Below are 25,423 nucleotides of genomic sequence, written 5' to 3' on the forward strand. Positions count from 1 at the left end.
AGGGCCCTGGCTTTGGTTACCTGTCAGCAAGCTGACACACCATGAATGTCCTGTGTCGCCGTCCGCCCAAAGTTCGCCTGCCACTTGCAAAGCCACGTCACACAGCCATCAAGCCTCAGCCCCGCGAAGCTCAGAGACGAAGTCCGCGAGATGCCACACATGCTGTCCCCGCAGCGTGCGCCCTGGGCCGCACCCGGGAAGCCCAGCCCTCCCTCCCTGCAAGGACACTCGGGGTTCTGGGGCCTGGGCTTGTGACTCCTGATTCCGTCCCCTTCCAAGCTCCCCTCACCCTGAATCACCAATCACTCCTTGGACCTTAGGTCTGCTGTGGCTGGGAGCCAGACCCACGCCCTCACAGGGAAGGGTGATTCGTAGGACAGCGCTCCGCACCTTCGCGCAGGGCATCTCGCGCTCAGCACACGGAGAGCCTCCGCTCGGTCAGCAGGGGTCAGGGCATGCGGCATCTGTTTTCCTAAAGCCGCGGGGGCTTCTGACGCCCCACCAGCAGTCACCAGGAGGCAGGGCAGAGCGTGGGGGGAGCATTCCCTGCCTCATTTGCTTATGAAAAATGTTCAATTACGACCCAAGTTTAATTCACTTAGTAATGAAAAGCAAATGATCTCAAGCAGCATGTTTGATTTGTCTTAGAAAGAGAGAAACAGCTTCACAAGAACAAACAAAGTTAAATTAAAACAAGTGACTCTCCTCGGAGGTGGAAATTGAATTTCTCCCCAAAGATATTCCAAGCATCCATAAAACACCAGCCGACACCCGGTAGACACAGAAAGTCCTGGTTCCGACAACTCCTACGCAATCGGCGTGCGCGTCTGCGCATGCGTGTGCAGCACATCCATCCGCACACCTGCGTCCACCAGGAGCAGAGCCGGGCGTGTGTGGCTGGCAGCACGGTGGCCGCCACCGGTTTGCGTGGCACATACCGTTTTTGCAGATGGGGCAGCATTGGTCGGGCTCGTACACGGGGTCCACGCACTCCGTCTGGGGACACGCTGACACTGTGCACAGCACCTCCCCGTTGGCCTCGCAGCGACACCTTTCGCAGGGGGACACCTGGAACACAAGCCCGACGGTCAGCTCAAACCTCCGCAGTCCCGCTCCTACAAAACCCAGTGTCTGAGTCCTCCTGAACTTCCGTGAAGACACCCAGTTGTTTTAGGAAGGTTGACATAAGGTGGCCTGGTGGTTTCCCCAGTGGGAACACAGGTGTGTCGGGCCCTGAGGAACCAGCCTCAGCTGGGTTAGGGGCTCCCAGACGTCAGCTCTGCCCTGGGGCCTCTGCGCACCCAACTTCTGCAAGAGCTTTCTTTGGAAGAAACATTTTTGTTTTTTAAAGAACAATCAAGTAAACAATGGATCACTAATAACCAGGCCCCTTTATACGAGTGCACCATTTTCTACAGCCCTGCAGGTTACCACCCACACTATCGTGGACCCTCCCAGGGTTCCCAGCGTGGCAGAGGACCCAACAACGTCCCTGAGCTGACAGCTGCCTGAGGCGCCTGAAGCTTGCATCTGTGCCCTCGTCCTGTAATGGCAAGTCCCCCACTGACGTCATTAGCCCTGCTTAGAGAAGAAGACCGAGACCCAGCAGGCGTCTCCTAGGAGGCTTTGGTGCCACCACCGGTTCCTGACCACTTTTCAGGGTCGCGATGGTTTCCTACAGCAGCTTCCAATCTGCCTCTGGAGTCTCCCAAGCCCGGTTCCGTTTCTGGAAAAGCCGCACGGTGCTTGCCAGCCGCAGCCGCACATGCAGATGGATGCTGTGTGGCGTGGATGAGCTGTCCTCTGGAGGGGTGGGGTGCTTTTGGATCTGCGCTGACACAGGGCAAGGCACAAGCGGGACATGCGTTCCCAGAGGCAGAAACTGGGAGTGGATATAAATAAAGCCAGGTGTAGGGTCTCACGCCTGTTACCCCGGAACTCAGGGAAGCTGAGGCAGGAGGATCACAAGGTAGAGCCCAGTGAGAACAACTTAGCTACTCAGTGAAACCCCCTTCAAAATAAAAAAAAATAAAATAATAAACATTTAAATTAAAAAAAGGAATTGGAATTCAACTTAGTGCAAAGGTTCTGGGTTCAATCCCAGCGGCGCAGTAAGTCAGTGAACAGATGGGAACCCTGGACATGGCAGGCGGGGTTGCTGAACTGCCCTTCCTGCTCTCCTGGGCCAGAGGAACATGGCTGACTGTGTGCACCCAGAACGCCTGGCAATCTCGGGGGACCAGGTCCTGGGCCCTCCCTGTGTGTGCACAGCCAACATGGGGTGGGGTCTCCACTCACAGACTGCTCAATTTGGGTCGAAATGTCTTCCTGTGATACTCAGCTCCAGTCAACCTGCCTGGAAGCGCGGACTTAGCGGGTGTGTGTGTGTGCTCCCTGTCTCCCTCCACCTCCCATGTACTTCCCTGTGCAGACGGTAGCCTCTCCATCTCCATATACACACACGCATGACACCCCAGTGAGGACACCCTCCTGGGTCTGCAAAGCAGAATCCCCCAGCCGCCTGAGACACTGCTTACTGGGCACCAAGGACTCCAAGCCTGAGTCACTGTGCCCAGTGCAGAGGGCAGAGATGGTGGCCATGCTGTCCCCAGGGAGGGGCACCCATCCCTTTCCCCAGCAGAGGGCACAGAGGCAGCAAGGGCCCCAAGGGTCACTCTATCTGGGTGCACCCTTGGGAAGGGGCATAGTGGAGCACTCTCCCTTGGCCTGGGCTGTGCCCGGGGAGAGAGCAGAAAGCACCACATCTAGCTGGGCTGAAGAGGTCACGAGGCAGAGGGAGTCGGCAGCCGTGGAGAGCCACCTGGCAACCATGCGGCTTCTTGTTATAAAGGCTCTGCCCCATGCCCAGACAGGGGCCCCAGGCAGCCTGGTGCTCCAGCAGATAGGTGGGGTCGCTGGTAATGCGGTCCAAGTAAGAACCCTCAATGCCCAGGGGCTGAAACTTCAGCTACCCATGCGCAGAAGAGGCTCAAATGTAGGCTAGTGTGCTGACTGGCTCTTGTCTACACCTCTTTCTCTTTCCTTCCTTTCTCCCCTCCTCCACCTTTCCTTCTTTCAATTTTGTGGTACAGGTCATCGAACCTTTGCGTAAGTCACCCTCATTTTTTGTATTTTATTGTGAGCCAGGGTCTCACTTGGTTGCCGAGTTCCCCAGGCTGCCTGTGAACGTGAGGTCCTCCTGCCTCCTCTCCCACAGTGCTGGGCTTACATGTATACACTGTCATGCCTGCTTCGCTTGCTGTTTTCTGAAAGGCTTTGAAACTTTATCAGAAATCTGATGGTGAGCTTTACTGTTATTTAATATTTAGAAATCTTGATAAGCCACGTGGAGATGTGTTCATGGCTCAGAACTCAGCATGATGCTGCGGCTGAGGGTTGCCATGAGTGCCTGACCTCTGCCAAGCTTCTGGGGTCCTCCCTGCCCTTACCAGCACCCACTTGGGCTCCTTGTCACTCTTGCATCAGGTTGAGGTGCCTGGCTTCCCATGGGACCAGGACGATGGCCCCTCAGATGCTACCAGCCTTGTGCCCCCTGCTCTGACCTCTGCTGAGCCCCCATGCTGTCCTGGGCCCCTGTGTTTTATAAGACAGAGCTTTTCTTTGGATCAGAAGTCCCCCGGCCCTACCAGGGACCGGAAGGTCCCTAGTCTGGGAGGGAGGAGGTGGCTGGGTCCTGGGCTCTGTGCTCTTGAGTGGATTCATCCAGGGTGACCATGCTGTAGGAAGCGGGCCTGTGGGAAGGACGCTGGGTGTGACTCAGGAGGGCATGTCCTCATCCTGCACTCCCGTTCTCTCTGCTTCCTGGCCACCATGACCTGAACAGCTTTCCCCCACAGGCTCTTCAGCCACACCTTCCTGCCTTGGAGCCTGCGACAATGGGCTGAAACCTCGAGCTGAATAAATCTCTCCCGCAGGGCACGAGTGGCAGACACTGTGTCCCAGCAATCAGAAGGTGACTAAGATGGCCCCTTTCTGCTCTTGGTCATGGAGCCTACCAAGCTGACCCTGATCTAACAGACACAAACAATGCTGGGTCCAAGTGTGCAGAGCTCGGCAACACCATGCCACCAACTTCAGCACACCTGGCTGCCAGTGAAGCTCACACCAAGCAAACCTTTACGTGTCACATACCAGCTAAACACATACCACTCTGCAAAACTCACCTGGCCACTGGCCCAGGACTTTTGCTCCACGAAACCATTGCCCTGAGTCCCTCCTAGGCCTCACATGGCCCTCATCTAGCATAGGAATTCTGCCAACTTCAAAAGCAAGCCTGGTCCACCTTCACTGCCCACTGAGCCCAGCAGCCAGCCAAGGACAGCACAGCCACACTCAGCATCCCCATGTCACACATGAAAGCTGCTACCAGACACCAAGTATGGAGCCCTGCACAAAAGCTGTGGAGACCCTTCAGCCCTTCCCACAGCTCCAGGTCTAACATAGCCTGGTGCCCACAGATCCAACACAAGCCTTAGCTCAGTGGTGTGCGGCCCCTGCTACATGCCAGGAGCAGTTAAAAGCTGTGTTGTGTAAAAGAATATGGATTCTCCCAATGGAAGTAACACAAAGTCATTCTCCGTCCATTCATGCATTCCATTCCAGAAGCCAGAAATGAACGGCACTGCCTCTATTTGGGAGAAGTGAGAACAAGGAGGCTACCTGGGGGAACACAGCATGGCGTGCAGGTGGGTCCAGCCTGAACTGAGGGGCTGCTGTCTCCCATCCATCCCTGGCTCCCCAATGAGCACCTTGACCCTGCAAACAAGAGGGCTTTAGATGAACCCAAGATACATAGCCTCCAACACAGAGCGAGACCATGAACAGCCCACACGGCTGGGGAGTGTTTCTCTCAGTGGAACAACTATGATCGCAGCCTGGATGGCACAGCCTAAGGGGAATGCTCACTTGATGTGCTTGAAGAAGAGCTGGTCTGGCTCAGGTAGACCCTCACAGCATGTTGGATGGACACAGGGAGAGGGTCACACCATGAATACTGAGCTTACTTTGAAGCAAGTGCATGTGAGTAGTACAGCTTACCCATGAAACAATTCTTACATGGAAAATGTAGCCTGTAAAGATGGACACTATTTAAATCAAGAGCCATACACATACATGAAGTGGGCCCTCTAACCGAAGCCTCTCCTGCCTAAAGCTTGTACCAATGTGGACCTTTACACTGGGGACAGGGCTGCCAATGAGGGACCCCACAGGGTGGTCGGGGTGGGGAAGTTGGCACTCCGTGAATAGAATATGAGGCGCGTCACACTGTACTCATGTAGTTTTCAGAGGAGAGCACAGGTGCTGCCTCACATCTATTTGGAAGAAGGGCCTGTTCTGTTCCATGAGCCGATTATCAGCATAACCACAAGAATCAGGCTTTGAAGTGCAGCAGAAAGCTGTCTGAATTTCAATGCCATTCCTGTCTATGTCTCCAGTCTCTTTCCACTGTGGGAAGAGCAAGTCCTTCCAGCCTGATCCTTGTGCTCTCTCCTGTCTTCCCAACAGCCCCGGCACTCCAACCCCGGAATGCCTGCCTCCTTGGAATGCAGCAGGCTTTCCAAGTCCAACTGTACATCTCCCTGACCTGCGCTGCCAGGAGAAGCGGCAGCATGGAGGGAAAGCAAGAGGAGCCTGTGCCAACGATCCAGTCACCTGTTCGCTGAGCACCGCCACCCTTCCAGGATGCCCTGGTGGAGGCACCGTGGACACCCACTGCCGAGGAGCATGCTGGACCCCGGTGGTGGGGAGCAACTATGAGTGAAATACAAATGTTGGCTCAAAAAAAGACAAAATAGAAGACATGCAAAGCCTACAGCAACTCCCCAATAACTGCAAGCTTTCATAGGCGGGATTAACATAAATACAGAAGAGAGAAGCCTGACCTCGTGGGCTGCAGCATAGATCTCTGTCAGATAAACTGCTTAACACAAAACACACTCCTCTCCCCATTTCGCCATGGCTTTTCTTGGCAGAGATGTCCCATTTATTTTCCTAAGTCTGGAGTTCTTTGATTCCACAATGAGATAGAATCAGATTAACACAAAAACAAAAAGGAATACCACCATCTGCTCTGTCTCCTTCCTCTTATCTGTCTTTTCCAATCTTTTTCTCCTTGAAACTATTTTAGTCCTGGGGCCCCTAGAAGTAGACCAGGCACGTAAGGTACAATGCTCATCTCTGGGGACCCCAGGCCAATAATTTTGGAGAACAGAGACAAGTGGCCACTTGATCTTGGCCTTTCAGTTCCCAAAACTGTAAGCTATCTAAACCTATTTTCTTTGCACATTCTCCAGTGCAGGGTGTTTTGTTATAGTAGTGGGAAGCCAACACAGCACTCTATAAATACTGACTGAGTCCAGAAAGAAACAACTTGTAAATCAAAAGCTAAGATGGACATACACATCAGATGACAAAAACTGTAAGAACTTAAACTGAAAGAACTCCCCAGTACTTCAGAGTGCTCCGGGCTTAGATAGCCACACCTAAGGAAAGGGGGAATAAAGAGAAGTCTGCCCACTCAGCAGATCAAGGCTTGGAGGCTTAATCCACAGATGGAAGAGAGCATGTTGAGATGGTGCAGGTGCTGAAGCAGAGGCCTGACTGGAGCTCATGTGGGGAATGGAGGGTCTGAAAGCTTTAGACAGCTTCTGATTTTGAGCCCTAACAGCCGCCTGGCACACTCCACGTCCTGTATTCTAATCCAGGAGACCCCAAGCCCAGCTCACGGGCCTGCTCGGGCCTGTGGCCTGTGAGAAACCAAGCTTCACAGCAGATGGAGCACAGTGGTGAGGAAAGGAAACACCAGCTGCGTCTGCAGCGCTCCTCATGGCTGCAAGGCCGTGTCCCTGCCCTGCTCCCCTCCAGCCACAAGACCAGATTCTCATAGGAGTGCACAAGGAGCCCAGGCTGTGGCTCCTCCAATCCTTCCCAAGCCACCTCTCTGTCCCTGGGAACAAACATCTTCCATGAAACTGGTCCCTGGTGCGGAAAGCTCAGGAACTACTGTTCTGACCTCTGTCAATGCTTCCTTTAAACAGCTGAAAAGCTACACTGCGAATGCAAAGATTCATACTTACGCAGCTGCCAAACTGTGTTTCCTATCCATACAAAGATGGAAGACATGGGCTGTACCCTGAAGATAGGAGGTGGCACCCACCTGGGACCCACAGAGGTAACAAAGGGACAGGCCCCTCCCAGGGCCACCTGCTGCGATCCTTTCTGTGATCCCCTTAGGAATGAACTCTGTGTTCTCAGGAGATCAAGAAAGATGTCGCTCCCTCCCTCCAAATGCTCTGAATGGTGGAAAGATGAGACGCAAACACGCCAAGAGAGAATGACACAGTGGCCAAGTATGTTCCGTGCTCAACGAGCCGTGTCAAGGCTGTGGACTCACTGGGCAGAGAAGGAACTAGAAGGTGGGGAAGTCAAGGCAGGTGGAGAAGGGAGCAGGCTGTGGGGCTGAGGAGGTGAAAGATGAAGGGAGGCTCGAAGAGAGGTGCCCATTCCTGGCTGGCTGAACCTACCTCTGAGCGCAGGAGCAGCCGCAGGTCAGGCTTGGCAGCTGAGAGGAAGGAGGAGACCTGGGGTGTCTGCTGTGCATTTAGCCACCCCTGGAATGGCAGCCCTGACTGCTGTCATCCAGATCCCAAATGTCCCTCTGGGCCCATGATATGGAGGTGGAGCCCAGGCTGGTTTTACTGAGAAATGATGGAACCTCAGATGAGCAGTGGCGAGTGGGTAGTCCCCAGTACTGGGGACTGGCTCTTGCAGGGGACCTGGGGACCCCAGTGTCCTTCTTTCTTTTGTTTCCGGGCCATGAAGAACTTGCTGCACCCCTGGCATACTGAGCTGCCTCTCCACAATCCCTAAGCCCAATCGGCCATGACCTAGAACCCACGCAACTGTGAACCAAAGCAAAACCTTTGCTCTTCATACATTGCTTACCTCGGGTGCTTCATTACAGTGATTGAAAGCTAGCATAATAATGGTGTTTAACTCAAAAGATTATTGTGGGAGATGAAATGAAATTAATTAAGACACACAAAGTTAATACATGTTGGTGGATACTGCTGCGGCTGTCATAATAGAGCTACGCAGTACCAGAACACAAAGCAACAAAGAATCCTGGAAATCAATTGTGAAGTATTTTTTTATGAAAAGAAAAATGAGTGAAGTCTATTACACGGCAACTCACAAAAGCGACAATCTGAATAGTCAATTAGTATAAGAAAGACTGTTTCATCTCATAGAAATATCACGAAATTCAAATCCAAAGGGTATTCCATGTGCGCTGGAGGTGCAGGAAGTCGGCGTCTCAGGACACGGAGTTTTGGCAAGAGGCGTGAGTGTGGCCGGCGCACATAGACGCTGGAGCAGGGCGCAGGACCACAAAGGCAACTCGGGACAGGGAGGTGCTCGCAGCTTCTCTCCCCGCCTGCACCCAGGAGGCCTCCCTAGCTAGCAGCCCACCCTCAAGGTGAGAGCACTGGTGCCGTCCTGCAGGGGGCGCACAGCTGCCAGGGTCCACGTGGCCTTTGAACTTGCTCAGCTGGCACCCGTCACCTCTCGCTGCTGTCACGGTTCTGCAAAGAGCTGAGGGTTCTGGTGCACAGCTGTGACCTCAGCACCCGGGGAGGCTGAGGCAGGAGGACTGCACGTCTGAGCCCACCCTGGGCAATTCAGCAGCGTAGCAAGGCGCTGCTCCAAAATCAATACACAAACAAGCAAGCAGGGCTGAAGATGTAGCTCAGAGCAAGTGCCACCAAGAGGGAAAAAGTCCTAGTAGTGAAAGGATGGGGAACAACTCAGATGTTATGTATGGACACAAGTCTCTAATAGAGGAAAACTGGAACCGTCTGAGCACCAGGGAGAGGGTCAGCACGCTGCTGTGCTAATCAGCTGGAACAGGTACCAGGCGGCGGCACGCGTGAAGGGACGATTATCCATAAAAGGGATAAATGAATTCCAAAGACATGGGGAACAAGGGTACACATGGCCTCGTGTGACCTGTACAGATGCCAGTCATCAAGGCCACAAGAACAGTGGGCTTGTCCACAGGCACGGGCTCCCGGGAGCAAGGAAGGCCATGCAGGGGACCTCGCTGCCAGCGGGGCTTCAGGGTTGGAGGCTTTGGCTCGCTCTCTTTTACCTCAAGGGCCTACAAGGTAAGAAGCAAAGGCATTCAATGCACAGCATCCGGGAACCCGGCTGCGCCCGCACCTGCGCAGCTCACTCAGGCGGGGCGGGGCCAGCGCGGGCCTCCGCTAGCCACGCCCACAGGAGATGCGCAGCGCCTGCTGCAGGGGAGGGGTTCTAGTCTTCCTGCTGCAGAAAGAAGGGAGTGGAAGAGGAGCAGCCCCAGCCTGGCAGCTCTGTGGCGGGGGAGCCGCTTCCCCCTCGGAGCGCCAGTGTCTTCAGTACAAGAGGAAAGAGAGCTGCCAGGGGCATGCACAGCTGTTGTCCGGCGTGCCACAAGACGAGGCAGGAGATCTTGCTGAGATCCTGTCTCAAAACAAAAGATTAAACAGAGCTGGGGAAGGCGCTGGATTCAATCTTGGTACACCTCCACACTCCCCCAACACACACACACACACACACACACACACACGCGCGCGCGCGCGCACAAGCACACACATGCACACGGGGAGTGCTCGAAGGTATCCGGAAAGCAGGCAAGCGAGCGGTCACACCACTTGGGGCTCCTGGATGCAGACCACTGTCGTGCACACTGCGGGATAAGAGTGTAGACGTGCCGATTCTGCCCCTAGAGCGACTGTGTGACTTTCGCAGCTTTCGTGTAGCTCATGCCTCAGTCTCCTATCGGGGGAATGGGCACAGTTAAGCAAGATAGGGCTTCCAGCGGGCTTAGGCTCCCAAGTGCGAATGCTAGCGGTTTAGCCCGTGCAGGACGTGGTCCGGCAATCCTGGCCTCCACGTGGGCCTGGTTCCATGACCCCAGAGCCCTCCCTGAGGCACCCGAGTCCCTGCATCAGCGGCCCGGCATCCACACAGAACCCGCACGTGCCACCCGGGTGGGCGAAGTCTCTAGATGACGTGTAATACCAAATACGTTGTCTGTGTGGCGGAAATAAACGGTTTTTATCGACCGCTTTGGAGTTTTCAGCCCCCAGTAGGCTGAGCCTGCGATGGTTCACAGGGGCTGAGGGCCTAGTATGTGCTTGTCTCACCCTCTGGGGTGTCTGGGTCCACCCTCCCTTCTCTCCTTCTCTGCCTGAGCGAGGGTCTGGGCCTTCCTAGGCTGGACAGCAGGCCTGACCTAAAACAAGTCACTAATGGGCTACAATTCCATCTGCAAGAATCACAAGTACAAGGTCCTCCAGAGGAAGTGGGCATTCCCAGGACTTCTTGAGTGGGACCTTTACCCATCTAGAATCCGGGCCTGGAGGCTCACCTGAGAATGGAAAGAAGAGATGTGACAGAAAGTGTCCAGGGGAAAGGGCACCATCTTGGTGTGGGAGAGCAGGGTCTGAGGGAGGGAGAAAGCACAAGGCCAAAGGCAAGAGGTCAAAGGCCATGAGCCCTGCTTGAGCCCACCTGGATGGTGCAGGGAGCTGTCAGGAACACTCCACTAGGTTAGGGGGTCTTTGAAAGTAGGGCTGGTGCTCCTTTCCCCTGCACAGGTGGATTCTGGAGCCCCAGAGGCTCCTGGGAGGAAGCCAGCCTCACCTACAGTCTGGCCTGCCAGGAATGGGCAAAGCCAAGTAGCCTAAGAGGTTGCCTGCGCCCTCCATTGCAGACCACAGAAGGGTGCTGGGCCAGTTTCCTGAGGGGATTGTGCCAGGATGGCTGCAGAGAGAGAAGACCCCAACCCCAGGTAGGCGTGGTGGGTGCCCCTGTCATCCCGGCACACTGAGAGGTCAGGTAGGAGGATCACTAGTTCAAGCCCAGCCTGGGCAACTTGGCAAAGCCGTCTCACAAAAACAAAGCAACAAAGGGCTGAGGATGAAGCTCAGTGGGGGAGTTCTGCACTCCACTGCTGGCAACAAAACAAACACCCGCTGCCAGGGGCTGTAAGGGGTCCTCCGTCTTCATCCAGCGAGCTCAGGCTGGGACAGTGCCCCTGGGCAAACACAAGACTCGCAGGACTGAGACCTGGCAGAGCTCTGCTCAGCTGCATGAATAAAGGGGCAGCCAGGAGAGACCTTCCGAGAGGGACAAAGCCTCGGCCTTGGTCATCCAGCAATCACCGAATGCAAGTCCAGGCTCCCCAAGCACATCAAAGAGCCCACCTAGACAGGCATGGTGTTCTCAGCCACTCCTGGTGGGGGCACTGGGAGACCAAAGCACTTGCTCCAGTGTGTCTGCCTCACCTGGGCTCCATGTTCATTCAGACCTGGGTGGGGTGAACTCAGGGCCTGGAAGGAGACCCGGGGTGGGGGGCAGGGGCTGGACTGAGAAGCCGCCTCTCTGCCTGGCCCTGGAGGACACTGCCTCTGCCTTGTCACCAGGTGGCAGAATTGTCCCTTGTAGCTGTTCCATCCATCAGACCTGGGTGCGGCAGGGCCTGAGACTGAAGTCACGGAGGCCCCTTCCAGGTGCATAAGGACGTCACTGCCTCAGCCTCTGACAACATGGAGCCGCAGGTCCCCCTCGTCTGCCTTTCCAACTGTGCTGTGATGGCCACAATACTTCCAGGGGAGGACTCAGGTCCCTCCTGGCCCTGGCCACCAAGACAGACTCTTCATAATAAGCAGTGAGAGCCGGGTATGATGCTACAGGTCTGCAGCCTCAGCAGTCCAGGAAGCTGAGGCAGGAGGACTGCATGCTCAACCCAAACCTGGGCAACACAGGGATGGGTGGGGACTGTCTTAGAGGAACGGCTCTGTGCCAAAACATGAGGTTCAGTGCATAATACTAAAAAAAATCGGAGTCCGACTGCAAGTGCACGAGCCCGGGGGCTTGCATTCCGGCTGCCTCACGTGCCACCTGCAAGGAGACATACAGGTCTCTGCTTCTCCATGATCCCCTAGACCTTGGCTCTTTCGGTCCTGCCCCAGCTTTCTTCCTGAGCACCCCAGCTATGTGGTTACACTGAGGCCACTGTCCCAGTGTCCCTAAGGCCTGGGGACTGGCATGTAGCCCTGCTGTCTCAATCCTTTCATCACTCACCAGGGGCAGCAGAAACACACACACTTACATGCATGCATACACAGGGCATGCGTGCAGGCGCGCACACACACACACACACACACACACACACACAGAGGCGCCATGCGAAGCAGTGACTCTGAGGGCACCGGCAGCTGACCCACAGCCACTGTGACAACCTGCGCAAGCAGCGACGGCAAGTCCATGGCAGGGAGGAAAGGACCACTGCGTTCTCAGTGTGTCCCTCAGGTCTGCACACAAAGTGACTTAATTAAGAGCTGTGTCCACAGCCATCAGCTCGGGAGCACAGGAGAAAACAACCCCGGGTCCCACCAGGCTCGGCAGGCTCTCTGAGGGTACGGCCAGCGAGCTCACTGTGCTGCAGCAGGGCAGGCCCTGAGGCCGCCCCCACCCCGTCGACTCCCTCAGGAGCGCACACAGCAGGTGGAGCTCCCCGAGGGGGAACTGCAGGCAGAATCGGCCTGGTGCACTTGTGGGTGGCCCAGCAGCCAGGGATGGTGGCTCACCTGGTCATCCCTGCATTCTTGGAGGCTGAGGCAGGAGGACTGCAAGTGTGAGCCCTGCCTGGCCTGCTGAGTGATTTAGTGGGATCCTGTCTCAGCATAAAAAATAAAGTGCTGGAATGTAGCTCAGAGCGAAGACCCAGGGTTCAAGCCTCACGACAGGATTCATTAATGCATAAGTAAAGAGGTGTTTTTTTTTTTTTTTTTCCCCAGATCTGGAAATTGGACTGGGGCCCTTTTATTTCCAAGGCAAGGGTTTTTTTTTTTTTTTTTTTTTTTTTTGTTTGTTTGTTTGTTTTTTTAAGCTGAAAGGGTTAGGAGCCAGAGGAAGCGCCCCTTCCTGTCTGTGATGCCCAGTGGCCACACTGGCTCCTGCCAGCCTCAGAGCAGGCCGGGGGAACCACCGACAAGGGTCCCGTCCCCTTCCATGCCACCTCCTCGGTGACACATGCAGCCTGCGTCTGCTGGGGGCTCAGGGTGCCCAGGACACAGGAGTACAGACACCACAAGGTGCGGGACCAAGAGAGGGTGGGCTCCCCCTCCTCCCTGGCACCAGCACGCCCAGCCTTGAATACGTGACCTTCCCACTCAGAACCCTAAACTAAGCCTTCACAGAGAGTGGTGCTATCAGACAGGTTCGGACAAGGGTTTGGGGGACAAAGGAGCCCCTAACATGGTTAAAAGCTGAACACTGGGGGAAAAAAGGGACTAGGGACATAGATTGACAGTCTGAACCCTTGCTTGACAAGAGCAAGGACCTGGGTTTGATTCCCAGTACCTCATGCTGTGCCAGTCTCGGAATCCTGGGCACACTGTGCTGGCAACAAAAACCAGGCATGGTGGTGCACGCCTGTAATCCCAGCACTGGGGAGGCTGAGACAGGAAGATCACTAAGAGTCTGAGCTGGTGTGTAGTGAGACCCTGCACCAAACAAATAACTAATTAATTTTAAAAGAAGCTGAACACTGCTGTTTCTTAAAATCGCCATAAGATTTTACAATTACAGAATAGGATGAGGGCTTCATCATCCTGAGGAAAACGAAGAGAAGAATTTGGTCATAACTCACCACTGACCAAAATGGAGCATGGCTAACGCTTATAAGGTGGGCGTGGCTGGGGTGGGACCAGGAGGCCCCTCCCCTTCAGGGAGGAGCTAGGAGGACACACAAGTCCTCAGCTGAGCTTGGGAACGCTGGACTGAGGCAGACGAGGGGAGGGGAGCACACAGCGATGAACCAGCCACACGCATCCCACACATATGCACATGCATGCAGGGGCACAGCTGGCCACGGCCACGCTACCCCGTGCGCATCTGCACCCCAGAGCACAGTGACGGTGGTCGCCCTAAGCTTGGAGAGGTGATGATGACCAAAGGGTGGTGCCCTTCTGCTTGTGCCTAGAGCCACACACCTGCCACACTTGGCTCCAACATGGCTCTTGGGGACAGCGGCGGGGGCACAGGACAGCAGCAGTAGCCTATGCCCTTTAATCCCCCACCAGGCACTGGCCCTGTGTTGAGGGAGGCAAGGCCAGCAGGGACCCCATGGCTTTCCAGCCTTGTCCCAGGGTCCCCAGGATTGAGCGGACAGCACAGGAGCGACTGCAGGGATCGAGACCTGGACGTCCACAGACGGACACGCAAGGGTCTGTGCTGGTTCATGTCGCAGGGCGGCTGCCACTGGACACGAGTCTGCCGCGGTGCCCACACCAGAGCATGCAGTCATGCTGATGTCCTGAGCCCCGACCCGGAAGCAAGGTGGGTCGTGTCCTGGGCTCCTAGAGATCTGAGTACATGGCACAGCACTCTGGGCGTGTGGCAACTTCAGGGCACCCTGAGTCCCTTGGGTCCCTGCTGCACCACAGGTCCAGAGGGCCACAGTTCCTTCTTTTCCTCTGACCCTCCTGGTGTCCCTGCAGGCGTGAAGAGCACATGCACAGGTAGGTGTGTGGCACCTGCGCTCTCAGGGCCACCTGCCACGCTCCAGCTGCCCTGCTGGAGGAGGGCCTTATCACCGTGCACCATGGAAGGACACCAGGAGGAGGGGTAGCGCAGCTCCTGACTCCTGCAACCTCAGCTCCCAGAAGCTGAGGCAGGACGACGTCAAGCTGGAGCCCACACTGGGCACCATGGCGACTCAGTGAGGCCCCATCTTAAACCGCAAAAGGAGAAAGGGCTGGGGGTGAAGCTCAGTGCAAAGGCCCTGGATTCAGTCCTCAGGACTGCAGGGGAGCAGGCACAGCCACAAGCTTCAAAGTAAAGGAGTTTAACGATAAGAATACCAACATAGCTTTGACGAACAACACAGAATTCAAATGTAAAATTCAAAAATGAAATCAGTTTTTAAAGCTGGGTATGAGAAAAACAGAGACACAACTGTTTATTTCTGCACTGCCCTGCACTCAAAAGCACCCAGCAGGGAAGGACTGGTCCTGTTGCGGCTTCAGACCAGGCCAGCGGGGCAGCAGCTGAGGCTGCCGGTGGTCCAGGCCGGCAGCTGAGGACCTGTCGCTGGACACGGTTGAAGCTGCAGCTGGAAGCCGGCACCCTGTTCCCTAGAACATGCAAAAGTCTCACTGAACGGTCCTCCCCTTGGCTTTGAGCTCTGCACTCCAACTCCAGGGGGAAATCCCGGCCCCGCCAGGCACAGACCCGGCACGGCACTGCCCACTGGGACACTTCGGGGAGGTCGGCATCCATGGACGACACTGATCACAGATTAGAACACATCTACCAGGTTTCCTATGCTTCTGGGGCGCGGGGACTTGGCCTCTGAGATAAGTTTCCATCCTGAATTCTTTGTTCTGGGTGAAGTTTGCCCAGTAGAGGATTCTCAGAAGCTCTATTATTCTTTTAAAACATGAGTCTTGAGATGTTCTCCAGGCTGTGCTGGAGCTTCTGAGCTCAAGCAATCCTCCTGCCTCAGCCTCCCACGTGCCTGGAGCTACAGTCCTACATCACTGTGCTTGGCTATTTAGCTATTTCTGCGCACGTACACAATAAGCAGATTCCTCAGGGGAGTGGGCGCGTGCACACAGCACACTTCAATGGCTTGTTATTTTTTAAAAAATCTCTGTTCAGCATTCCTCCTGAAGGACAGTCCTGCTGCATCCATAAACAAGAGGAACACTTGGTTTTCATGCTCCTTAAAGACGTTCTCTGGGTGCACTGAGCCGCTTCCCGTTGACCCGGAGCACGCGGCAGCCAACTGCCCGGTTCTGCGGTGACGGCTTTGCTCTCTGACCACCCTGAGCATCCTTCCTCTGCCCGGGGTGCCGCACAGCCTCACTGCGATGTGTCTGGGTGCAAAGATGCTTCCAGTGAGTCTTCCTTAGGGTCATGGGGTTTCCCTACTAAGAGCTTCTCAGGTGCTAGCTCCTGAGTTCTGCTGCGAACTCTGTGGCAGCCAGGACCCAGTGGGGTGTGTGATAGACTTTCTTACTCTCTCCATACACATGAAGCACCCTGACCCCGTGCCAGCCTCACGCCCGTGCCCCACACTTTGCCCTCCCCAGCACTGTTGCTGTCCCTCCCTCACCTCCTACCACGAGCCACTGCCACCAACCTGCTCTGGCCAGAGCCTCCCAGCAGTTCCTGGCTCTGCAGGAGTCACAGTTCCTCCAACCCGACTGGAAGTACTGCCCTGGGTGTCTGCCTGGTCAGACCCTGGAGGATGCTGCTCCAAACAGAATTGCACGTGCATGGCTCAGATGGGGTGGGTACGCTTGCGGGGGGTCCCACGCCCAGGAGACGGTGTGTGACTAGGGGCCTGAAGCTGCTCTGCCCTGAGGAAGTAAATCAGGCCCTTTCCTCCAAAGTGCTGGGGTGGCCACCTCCAGGACTCCTCTGCAGACTGACCTTGGCCCACTCATGCACCCAGCTTGTACCATAAACATCCAGGGTGCAGCTGCAAGGGCCAGGAGAAACCCCGATGGCCCTCGGAGACAGAGTCTGCTGTGTCCACTTCACTTCCATGAGTCAGGTTCTTTCACTTCCCTCCCGTCTCGCCTGTACTTCTCAAAAGATTCTGCTAGACTGTTATTGATCATTTCATGTTTTATCTTGTTTCTGTCTGCAGTAGCAGGGATGGAGCCCAGGACCTTCACACGCAGCTCCATCCCCAGCCCTTTTTATTTTTCATTTTGAGGCAGACTCTCACGAAGGAGCCCAGGCTGGGTTTGCACCTGTGATCCTCCTGTCTCAGCCTCCCAGAATGTGGGATGACAGCCCTGCACCACCATGCCTGGCTTGCGGTCTGGATGCTCAAGGGCCCCAAGGGCCCAAGGTGAAGGCCAGATCTCCAGGTGTTGCGGCTGAGGGGAGAAGCGCTCCTTCAGAGGTGGCCTACGGATAGGCCCTTAGGCACAGGCTGTGTCTGGAAAGGGCTATGCCACCAGGTCCCTTCCCTGTACCTTGTTCCTGTTAGTACCATCAAGAGACTCCGCATCCAGACCCAGCTCAATGGGGCCTCCATCACGGACTCTGAGCCAAAGCCAATCCTTCCCCTCCACAAGCCGTCAGGCTCGGGTCATTTGTTAGTCACAGGAAGCGCCCCACAAGAGCACAGTGCACTTGACAGCTAGGGTTCTGTAGACCGTGTAGAAGATGGAGTTCAGGCCATCTTCCATCTCCCCAGGTCCACCAGAGCTGGGCTGCAGGGCCAGGGGCCTTCTAGCTTTCAGTCCCAGCGCTCTCCCGGGCCTAGCACCTCAGGGAGACCTCCCAGGGCCATGCAGACACCTGGCAGCATCCTTCTCCAGAGCTGAGAGTCTCATCCTGGCCACACCCCAGCGACAGACAAAAATAGACTCCGAGCAGGACCAGCTGGCAGGGTCTCAGCCTCTGCACAGATGACCAGAGAGCAGGATTCCCGCAGCCGGGTCAGAGGGGCACAGGAAGGGTGGGCACAGGCAGGCACCTCGGGTGGGAAACCCAAGCCCAGGGCAGCCTGGCAGGCTCTTGGCTTCCCTAGAGCATCTGGCCCAGACCTGTCCGCCTCTCTAAAACGTATGTAAAACCCCAGACGATAAAAATGAAGACAAGTGGCCCATAAGCACCAACTTTAAGTAATAATGGTGAAGCCAACGGCTCCCACCACAGGCCCCAAGGCCTTCGGGGTGTGGCATCCACCTCCAGCTCCTCCCAGAGGGGCTTTAGCTTCCTGCCTCGCCTGCATCTGGCATAGGGCCGGGCATGTAGCATTCAAAGCATTTTGGCCAAATAAGTGCACGAGTGAGTTCCCTGCCCGCCCCTCCCAGATCGGGGGGCTCCGTGCGTGGGAAGCGCTTCCTGGAAAACGCGGCCTCCTCAGGCTGGCCCTGGTGACAGGCCACCCAGGGCAGGCCCTCCCAGCGCCTCTAGCCACACCAGACGTGTCCCCCTCCCTCGAGCTGAGCTGTGCAGCTCCCGTGAGCTTGCGAGGATCAGGCTTTTTCCCATCTGCTCAGAACTTCAACTCGCTCTTAGTCACCTTGGTGATTGCGTCTGTGGTGACAGAGACGCAGGGCAGCTCCTGCTTTCTACCGCCAAAAGCCAGTGTGGCTCTGTGTGCCCTCGCCACCCCCAGGGTGCATGAGGAAGTAGCACAAGGGCACTCTGGCCTCTCCTAAGCCCGCAGGGTGCTCCTCGCAGGCAGAGAGGGCAGGGACCTGGGGACCTCGGTCTCTTCTGGACACCATGGCTGTGCTACTGAAGGAAGGCAACAGACATCTAAGTGCAAGGCCAAGTCCAGGTCTACCAGGCCAGCCAGGGGCTGGGGAGCACACCCACAAGGCTGGCATGTGGCCAGCTGGAAGCGGACATCTTCCCTGAGTACAGCAACGCTCACGTCCGCAGCGTGGCCACCTGCCACCTAGACACTCACTCGCTTCCACGAGCAAAGACAAGCCACAGATCCCTCCAAGCCTGTGACACGAACCTTTCAAGCGTGAGATGCTAGCACCATGGGATCCATGCAGTAGACACTGCGAGCCGAGGGCCAGGACCTGGGCACTGCCCACTGGACTGCTTGCCCTGACCCGCAAAGAATACCTGGACTTAGAGGTCTAAGTCTCATCACAATTTGGTATTCTGTCCATCCAAGAATATAGACATATATTTTAGTCTCAGACTCCGATAGGACATGAGCCCACCTACACACACACTGAGTCAAATGCATCGTCCTTTATTGGACACGGATGAAGGCTGGAAGCTCCAAGCCTCCCTCTCTGGGTACCTGCACCAAAGCGCCATTCTCCCTGCCTCCACACGTGGCTACTCATCAGCACACGGCAGGCAAGCACTGCAGAAGACGTTCGGAGTCCAGCAGGCTCAGATGCGATCCTCGCGCTACGCTGACTAACTGTACAGTTGGCATTTGCTGACTATTGAGAACCCGCATGTTCTCTCTTAAAGAAAATACCACCGATTTATCAGCTTGCTGTACAAATTACCAGAGAGGGAAAAAAGCCAATATACTAAAAATATAGGCTAAATAGTGGTTCTTTCTGACCACTGCATTAAACCTGGATAAATATCCCTTTCTTCTGCCCACTGTAAAAGTTTTCATTCCCCAGCTTTTGATTGCATTAATCCCATCATTCTTAGACATCACATGGAGAACATGAAGATAAACATTTTGCCTACTGTCTTCTCCCCAACCTCAGTTAGGGACACATCTGGGAAGTCCAAAAAGGCCATACAGACTTTTAAAAAAATGTTACTGTTCAAATGGCTTTCAAGCAAACAGTAGAAACTCTGACGTCCCCACTTAGCAAGGTCTCACTTAAAAAAGTCTGAGGCAGTAGCGGCTCCTGCCTCAGACTGACTTGCAGAAAAGGCAGCCCATCCACACAGACTTATTTTGTTCTGTGAAGGCAGAAAATTACAGCATTGTTTCAGGTTAAGTAACATCAGCCAAAAAAATATGTAAGTGCTGTTGGACTGAGATAGTGTGATTAATCGTGTCTCCTTGTTCCTGGCTGGAACTCAAAACTGCCATAAAGGCCTATTTAGGTGGAGGTTTTGGTTCCAGATTTCATGTCAGAATATCGTTTTCATTGATAAAAGCCTGGGAATGAGGTCTCATAAGGCAGCTAGCGGCTCGTCTGCGTCTGAGGCTGCCTGCAGGTGAGGGCCTGGTGCACCGCGGCGGTGGCAGATCAATCGGCCCGGGCACAGGGCCCTCTCCCGCTGCTTCTCGCGCCGCGATCCTGGGCTCCGCACCACAGCCTAGCCAGCAGCACTGATTAATGCTCATTTCTGGTTTTCTTCAAAGACTTCCACAATTGCCAATCAGGGCTTCTGACCGGCCGTGATCGTGGTGTGCGGGCCCTGATTTGTGCTGGCCCCACCAAGTGCAAGGCAAGGGCAACTTTCCATTTCTGAGCATGGCCTCCTTTCCCAGAGCTACCAAAACCCGAGCGGCCCCAGACAGGCCTGAGGCAGAGTTTCAGACTCTCCCTTCAGCCTTCCCAACCCCACAAGAGCCCAGAGTTTCCAAGGCAAGAACAACAACGCATCCATCCAAATAAAATTATTACTCTTAATGGATTCCAAATTTGGTTTGCTCCAGGACTGAGTGGTAATCATCAGGAGTAGATATTTTTATTTTATTATTACTATTATTATTCTTATTTTGTATTTTTTAGGGAAGCGTCTAGAGGGTGCTCAGGGTCTCACTACTAGATGGGACTCATAGCAATCCACCTATTTACAGCCTCCCAAGAGCTGGGATTACAGGTGCGCCCCACCACGCCCCGTCTCAATTGCCATCTCAGTGTGACCTGGGGGTGCTGGCACAGCAGGCCTGGGGATCTAGCCCCCGGCCCCTGAGGAGAAGATACTTTTTAAAAAAAAATATTTTTTAATCTTTTATTTATTTATGTACTTAGTACAAGGTCTTACTACACAGCTTGGACTTGTAGTGATCCTCCTGTCTCAGCCACCCCAGTGCTGGGATTACAGGCATGCACCACCATGCCTGGTTTTGGTGGCCAACTTGGCTCAGAGCTAGCATGGCATGCAGTGTGAGGAACTGAATCCAGATTCTTGCATTTGCCAGGCAAGCGCCTAGACCACTGAGCTATCTCCCTGGCCATGAGTAGCTTTAAAACTGTTCCAGAGAACTCCGTTGTAACATTGTTGCTTTGGGTAATCTGCACTTATGCAAGGGATTAAAGAGTTCCTGTGGTTGGGATGCTTAGGCCGCAGAGCGGTCAGGCAGGGCGGACTCTCTCTGAGCTTAGCCCTGCTCACCCTGGGCCTCTCAGACACCTTCAGATCCACCTTCCCCATGGTGCTGCCTTTGGCCCACGCAATGCCTGACCAAGTTTCTTTAGGGTCCACTCTGGTCACTGACATCATCCATTACGGAGCCTGCTGCATTCTCCCCATGTTCACAGGCCAGCAAATCCTAACTCTTAATACCCCAGAGTGTGATAGTGCCTGGTGACAAGACCACGAGAGAGGGTACTCGGGTTAAATGAGGTCAGGAGAGTGCACCTCAGCTGCTGTGGCTGGTGTGTTTCCTAAGAGCAGGCAATGTGGGGCTGGGGGCAGCTCGGCGAGAGTACTTGTTGGCAAATGCAAAGCGTGTCAGTCCCCCGCAGCCCCGGGAGAAAAGAAGCACAAGAAAGAATTTGAGTAGAGAAAGGAGGATGAAGAAGAGGCACAGTACCACCTAGAGCCAAGGGCAGAGGCTCAGAAAACAGGGGACTGCCCATACCTTGATCCAGCACTGAGGGACAACAGATTCCTGCTGTTTAAGCAACCCAGGATTTGGTCCAGTGTCATGGTTGCTCCAAGAGATAAAAGACAAACATCCTTTGTTCAAAGCTGGGTGTCCGCTAGTGTAGGTTGGAGGACAAGATCTCGGAGAGGCAGCCTGGGAAATTCTAGGAAGTACTTCTTAATAATTAATGATGTGTCCTCAGCACAGTTTGGAGTTTGTACTGTGCCTTGTGCTACCTGCATGTGCAAATCAGATGACAACCACCCCTCCAAGCATGGGGCATTACTCTTGTATTATTGCTAGCTTCTTCCAGCTACTTTGTTGAGTCAGTGACATCTTCTACAAAATGTGGCAGAGATCAAATAAGTTGTAAGGAACAAGAGAGTTTTGTCCTGGGCAGTACTAGGAATGGAATCCAGGGTTTTGGCACTGAACAATAAGCATAGCTGTTTTTCTTTTTTTCTTTTCTTTTTTGCAGTAACTGGGGATCACATTGAGGACCTTGGGCTTGCCAGGCAGGCTTATGCTGCTGTGCTATGTCCCTGGTCCTGTTTGTTTGTTTTGAGGCAGTATCTCAGGGAGTCACTGAGTTATCGCAGCTGGGTTCAAACTTGTGATCTTTCTGCCTCAGCCTCCAAGAATCCTAGTTTTATAGGCGTGGTCCACCATGCCCAGCAGAAGAGGAATTTTCTGGGGTCAAAATATCCAAAATGAAGAGGAAGGACTGATTTGGAAGCAGAAAAGTGTCAGAGAAAGGGGCAAGAAAATATGTGTCCGAGACAGGCAAGCACAAGAGGCTGTGGAGAAGCTGCCCTCCTCAGGAGCCGGGTGCCCCCAGCCACAGCACAGGGGCGCTGTCTGGAGTTCTCCTCAGACACCCGGGAGGTGGCGCAGCCTCCATCAATGGCAGCATCTCCTCGGGAAGCTCACAGCCCTCTGCTGCAGGCCCAGTGTCCCTTGGCCAGGAGCCCCAACCCCACCTTCCCCGCCAACCAGCAGCAGCACTAAGGCCAGTGCTATTCCAAGCATGGCCCTAAGTCCTGTCCCACGGTCTCCACCTGGGTGACCTCCTCAGAGGAGCTCAATGCACTCAGACAGAAAACGTTTCTCTTTTTCATCTCCCATCTGCTTCGTGTTATACAGACTGCAAACCACAGTGTATCTCTGTCTGAAGCTCAGAGTTTCCAGGCAGGACACAGTAGCAGTGGCCGGGGCTGTAGCTCCACAGTGGACACCCCAGTCCACAGACCCTTCACATGCACAGCTGACCCAACACTCATGCACATCCTTCCGCTCCGCACCGTGCCACGGTGCCACAACGTTGGCACAACTTTTGTGTGCTGCAGAAACAAAACGGAGACACCACCGGGCTTGCACGATGCTGCGTGAAGTCAGGGAAATGCCTAGGTCTGTACCTGACACGAACAGCAAGGACCGACACAGCACCAATGCAGCATAAGCTTTCTGTAGTTGAGGTATTATACAGAAAAGCACATGATGAAGAATTAGAAAGATGTGCATGAAAGTTACGGGTGAAACATCACCCGGAGACAGAAAATGTGCAGAACGTTCTGCACCAGCTTTACTGGCTAGCGAAGATCGGACACTACGATCACATCATCACTGCTATCATCTCTCCTCCAGGGTTTGAAAACACACCTTGATGTACAGGGGAACAAGAGTCGGGCAGCAGATGACGCACAGCAAAGCGGTGGCAAGGCTTGTAGCATTGGCAATGAGTTGCAGGATCAGAAGTCTGAATTCTTGCCTCTACCTGGGATCCCCTAGGTGGCAGGTGACTCCCAGAATTGTTTGGGCTTCTAAACCAAGGTGCTAATAATTCCTCGGCTTGGTCCATCGGACCATCCTAGGAAGGCCTCTGGGCCACTGAACAGTGCAGGTGCCAAACGTTATGAATCCAAGCTCCGGTGCTTATGTTGGATGTGATTTAAGGCCTGGTTCATGTGAAATTCTCCCCAAAGTTGTCTTTCTCTGGAGAGCTAAAGCAAAGACTGTCATAAAATAATGCATGTCCAGAGCTGTTCCCTGCCTGTGAGCCCCAAGGAGAGCTGGCTCTCGCTTCTGGGGGAAGAAAGAAAAGAAACCCAGAGGGAACATGTGCTCTCTGAATAGCATCAGAGCAGAATAGAATTGCATATTTCTGACTCTAAATCCCGGTGTTCTTCACACGTTCTACACAGTTTCTGCACATCCAGCTCACATCCCTGTAACCCCACTTATGTGACCTTCATATCCTGGGTCCTGGGGTCCTCCCATCTCAGGGGGGATTCCTAAAGAGCTTGGTTGCTACACTCTGAGTGGAAGGTTTCAGGACGCCCTCTGCAGGCAGGAAAAAACCCCTCTGACAGGCTAAATCAAAATCCAGGTCCAAATAGGCCGCCGGAGAGCAGCCCAGGCAGAGTTGCCAATGCCCTCTCCGGGAGGCCCCAGGTTTCCCGGGGCCCAGCGCATGCGTGCCCAGCATCGCATCCCTGGTGGCTGGGCGTTTGGCCCAGGAGGAGTGTAAGGGTTAAGGTGAGCTGTGGAGAAGGCTAGGCACACGCGAGTCTGCTTCCTAGCAGCCTCACTGCTTTGGGCAGATGATGTAAATGCTCTAGGTGGAGCCTCAGACTCCTCTTCTCCCTCAAGTGGAGATGACAGTCACCTGCCTTCTAGCACAGCATGAGTTGAACTAAACTAATGCATGCGGAAAAGCCGTGGCTGAGCCCAACACGGGGATTAGGGAAATGTCTGGGGCCATGACTAGACAGCTACTCTTCTGACATGAAACCGCTTTTTAACCCTAAACTGGGCTTCTTGATTCTGCCATCCCCCAAAACTGGGCACCTAAGGAGCTACTGCTTTCTCTTCTTAGTTTTTAGGCCATTTACATGGTACTCTGAATACAGATTCGAAGGAAACCGGCTTCTTGCTATGAAAGGTCGCCCTTAATTAGCTACTGGCTGAAGAATACACCCCAAGTGGCACGGTAAATTACCCTGTGTTTGAAAACAGGCTGAGCATTTCGCCAACAGCACTTCTAAATCTGGACCCATAAGCCCACGTTGGAAAGTGCAGGCAGTAAGGGCTGCAGGGCTCCCTCTGGCTCCCGCTAAGGAAACCCTTTTGCAGCGAACGCAGGGAGGCATCTCGGGCACTGGTCAGCGCGCTCTCCAGGCTGGACTGCCTTCCTGCTGAGGCGGGAGCACGCGAGTCCCACCCCAGGGGCCCAGGCATCTCTGCTCCACACACAGGGGGCACTGCCCTAGAAGCCTCCAAGTGGCCCAGGGAGGGGGGCGTCCGTCTCTTACCACAAACTCCTCCAAAGTCTGGTAGGTCTGGCCCCGGAACTCGCAGTAGTTCTTGCGCTCCTTGCACTGCGGGCAGCACTGGCTGGTGTCGACGTGGATGCAGCGCGGGTGGAGCCGCGGGCACTCGGGCTGCGCGCACAGCGGCCCCTCCTCGGTGCACAGGCACGGGCAGGCCGAGGGCCCGGGGGCGAACTTCTCCCCGATCGCATACACAAAGCCGCTCTCGTCCACGCAGCCCTTCCCGCGGTAGTCTGGGTACGCGTACTCCTCAGGCAGCTCCGGCGTGGGCGCCGGGTCCGGGCTGAGCGCGTCTTGGGCGGCGGCAGCCAGAGGCTCCCCCTGTGGGGTGTCCCCGCGGGGTCGCCCCTGCCAGTCCCCGGCCTTGGCGCCCCCGCCTTGGGCAGCCCAGGCCTGCTTCTGCTTGCTCCACGCCTCCCGGCCGCTGCCGAGCCCGCGGCCGCCCTTGCCCTTCCAGTCCCGGGCGCCGCCGCCGCCCTCGTCCCTCGCGGCGCGCCCCAGCTCGCTCAGCCGCCCCGGGCCGTCCCGGGACGCGTGCTCGCGCTTCTCCTGGCCCGGCCGCTCGGGGGCCTGGGCCAGCTTCTCCAGCGGGATGCTCGGGCTGCACAGAGCCACCATCAGGCAGCAGGTGACCAGGAGGGAGCTGGAGAGCGCGCCCACTGCCATCGCCTCGGCGCGGGGCAGCCCCTACGGCGTCCCGGCGGGCGAGCGGGCGGGCGGCGCGGGCGAGGGC

General features: G+C 55.2%; 1 protein-coding gene across 1 annotated transcript in view; it reads right to left on the bottom strand.

The window, feature by feature from the left end:
* Vwc2 (von Willebrand factor C domain containing 2) overlaps positions 1 to 25,422 on the bottom strand; it is a 135,452-nt gene extending 110,030 nt beyond the window's left edge. The window contains exons 1-2 of the mRNA XM_012514598.2: positions 24,673 to 25,422; positions 939 to 1,068 (exon numbers count right to left, since the gene is read on the bottom strand). Coding sequence (XP_012370052.1) covers positions 939 to 1,068; positions 24,673 to 25,356 — 814 coding nt within the window. The 5' untranslated portion in view covers positions 25,357 to 25,422. The remainder of the gene's footprint in view (positions 1 to 938; positions 1,069 to 24,672) is intronic.
* Position 25,423: the final 1 nt, after the last annotated feature.

This window comes from Octodon degus, unplaced genomic scaffold (genome assembly GCF_000260255.1).
Source record: "Octodon degus isolate 3935 unplaced genomic scaffold, OctDeg1.0 scaffold00035, whole genome shotgun sequence".
In the NCBI taxonomy this organism is placed as follows: domain Eukaryota; kingdom Metazoa; phylum Chordata; class Mammalia; order Rodentia; family Octodontidae; genus Octodon; species Octodon degus.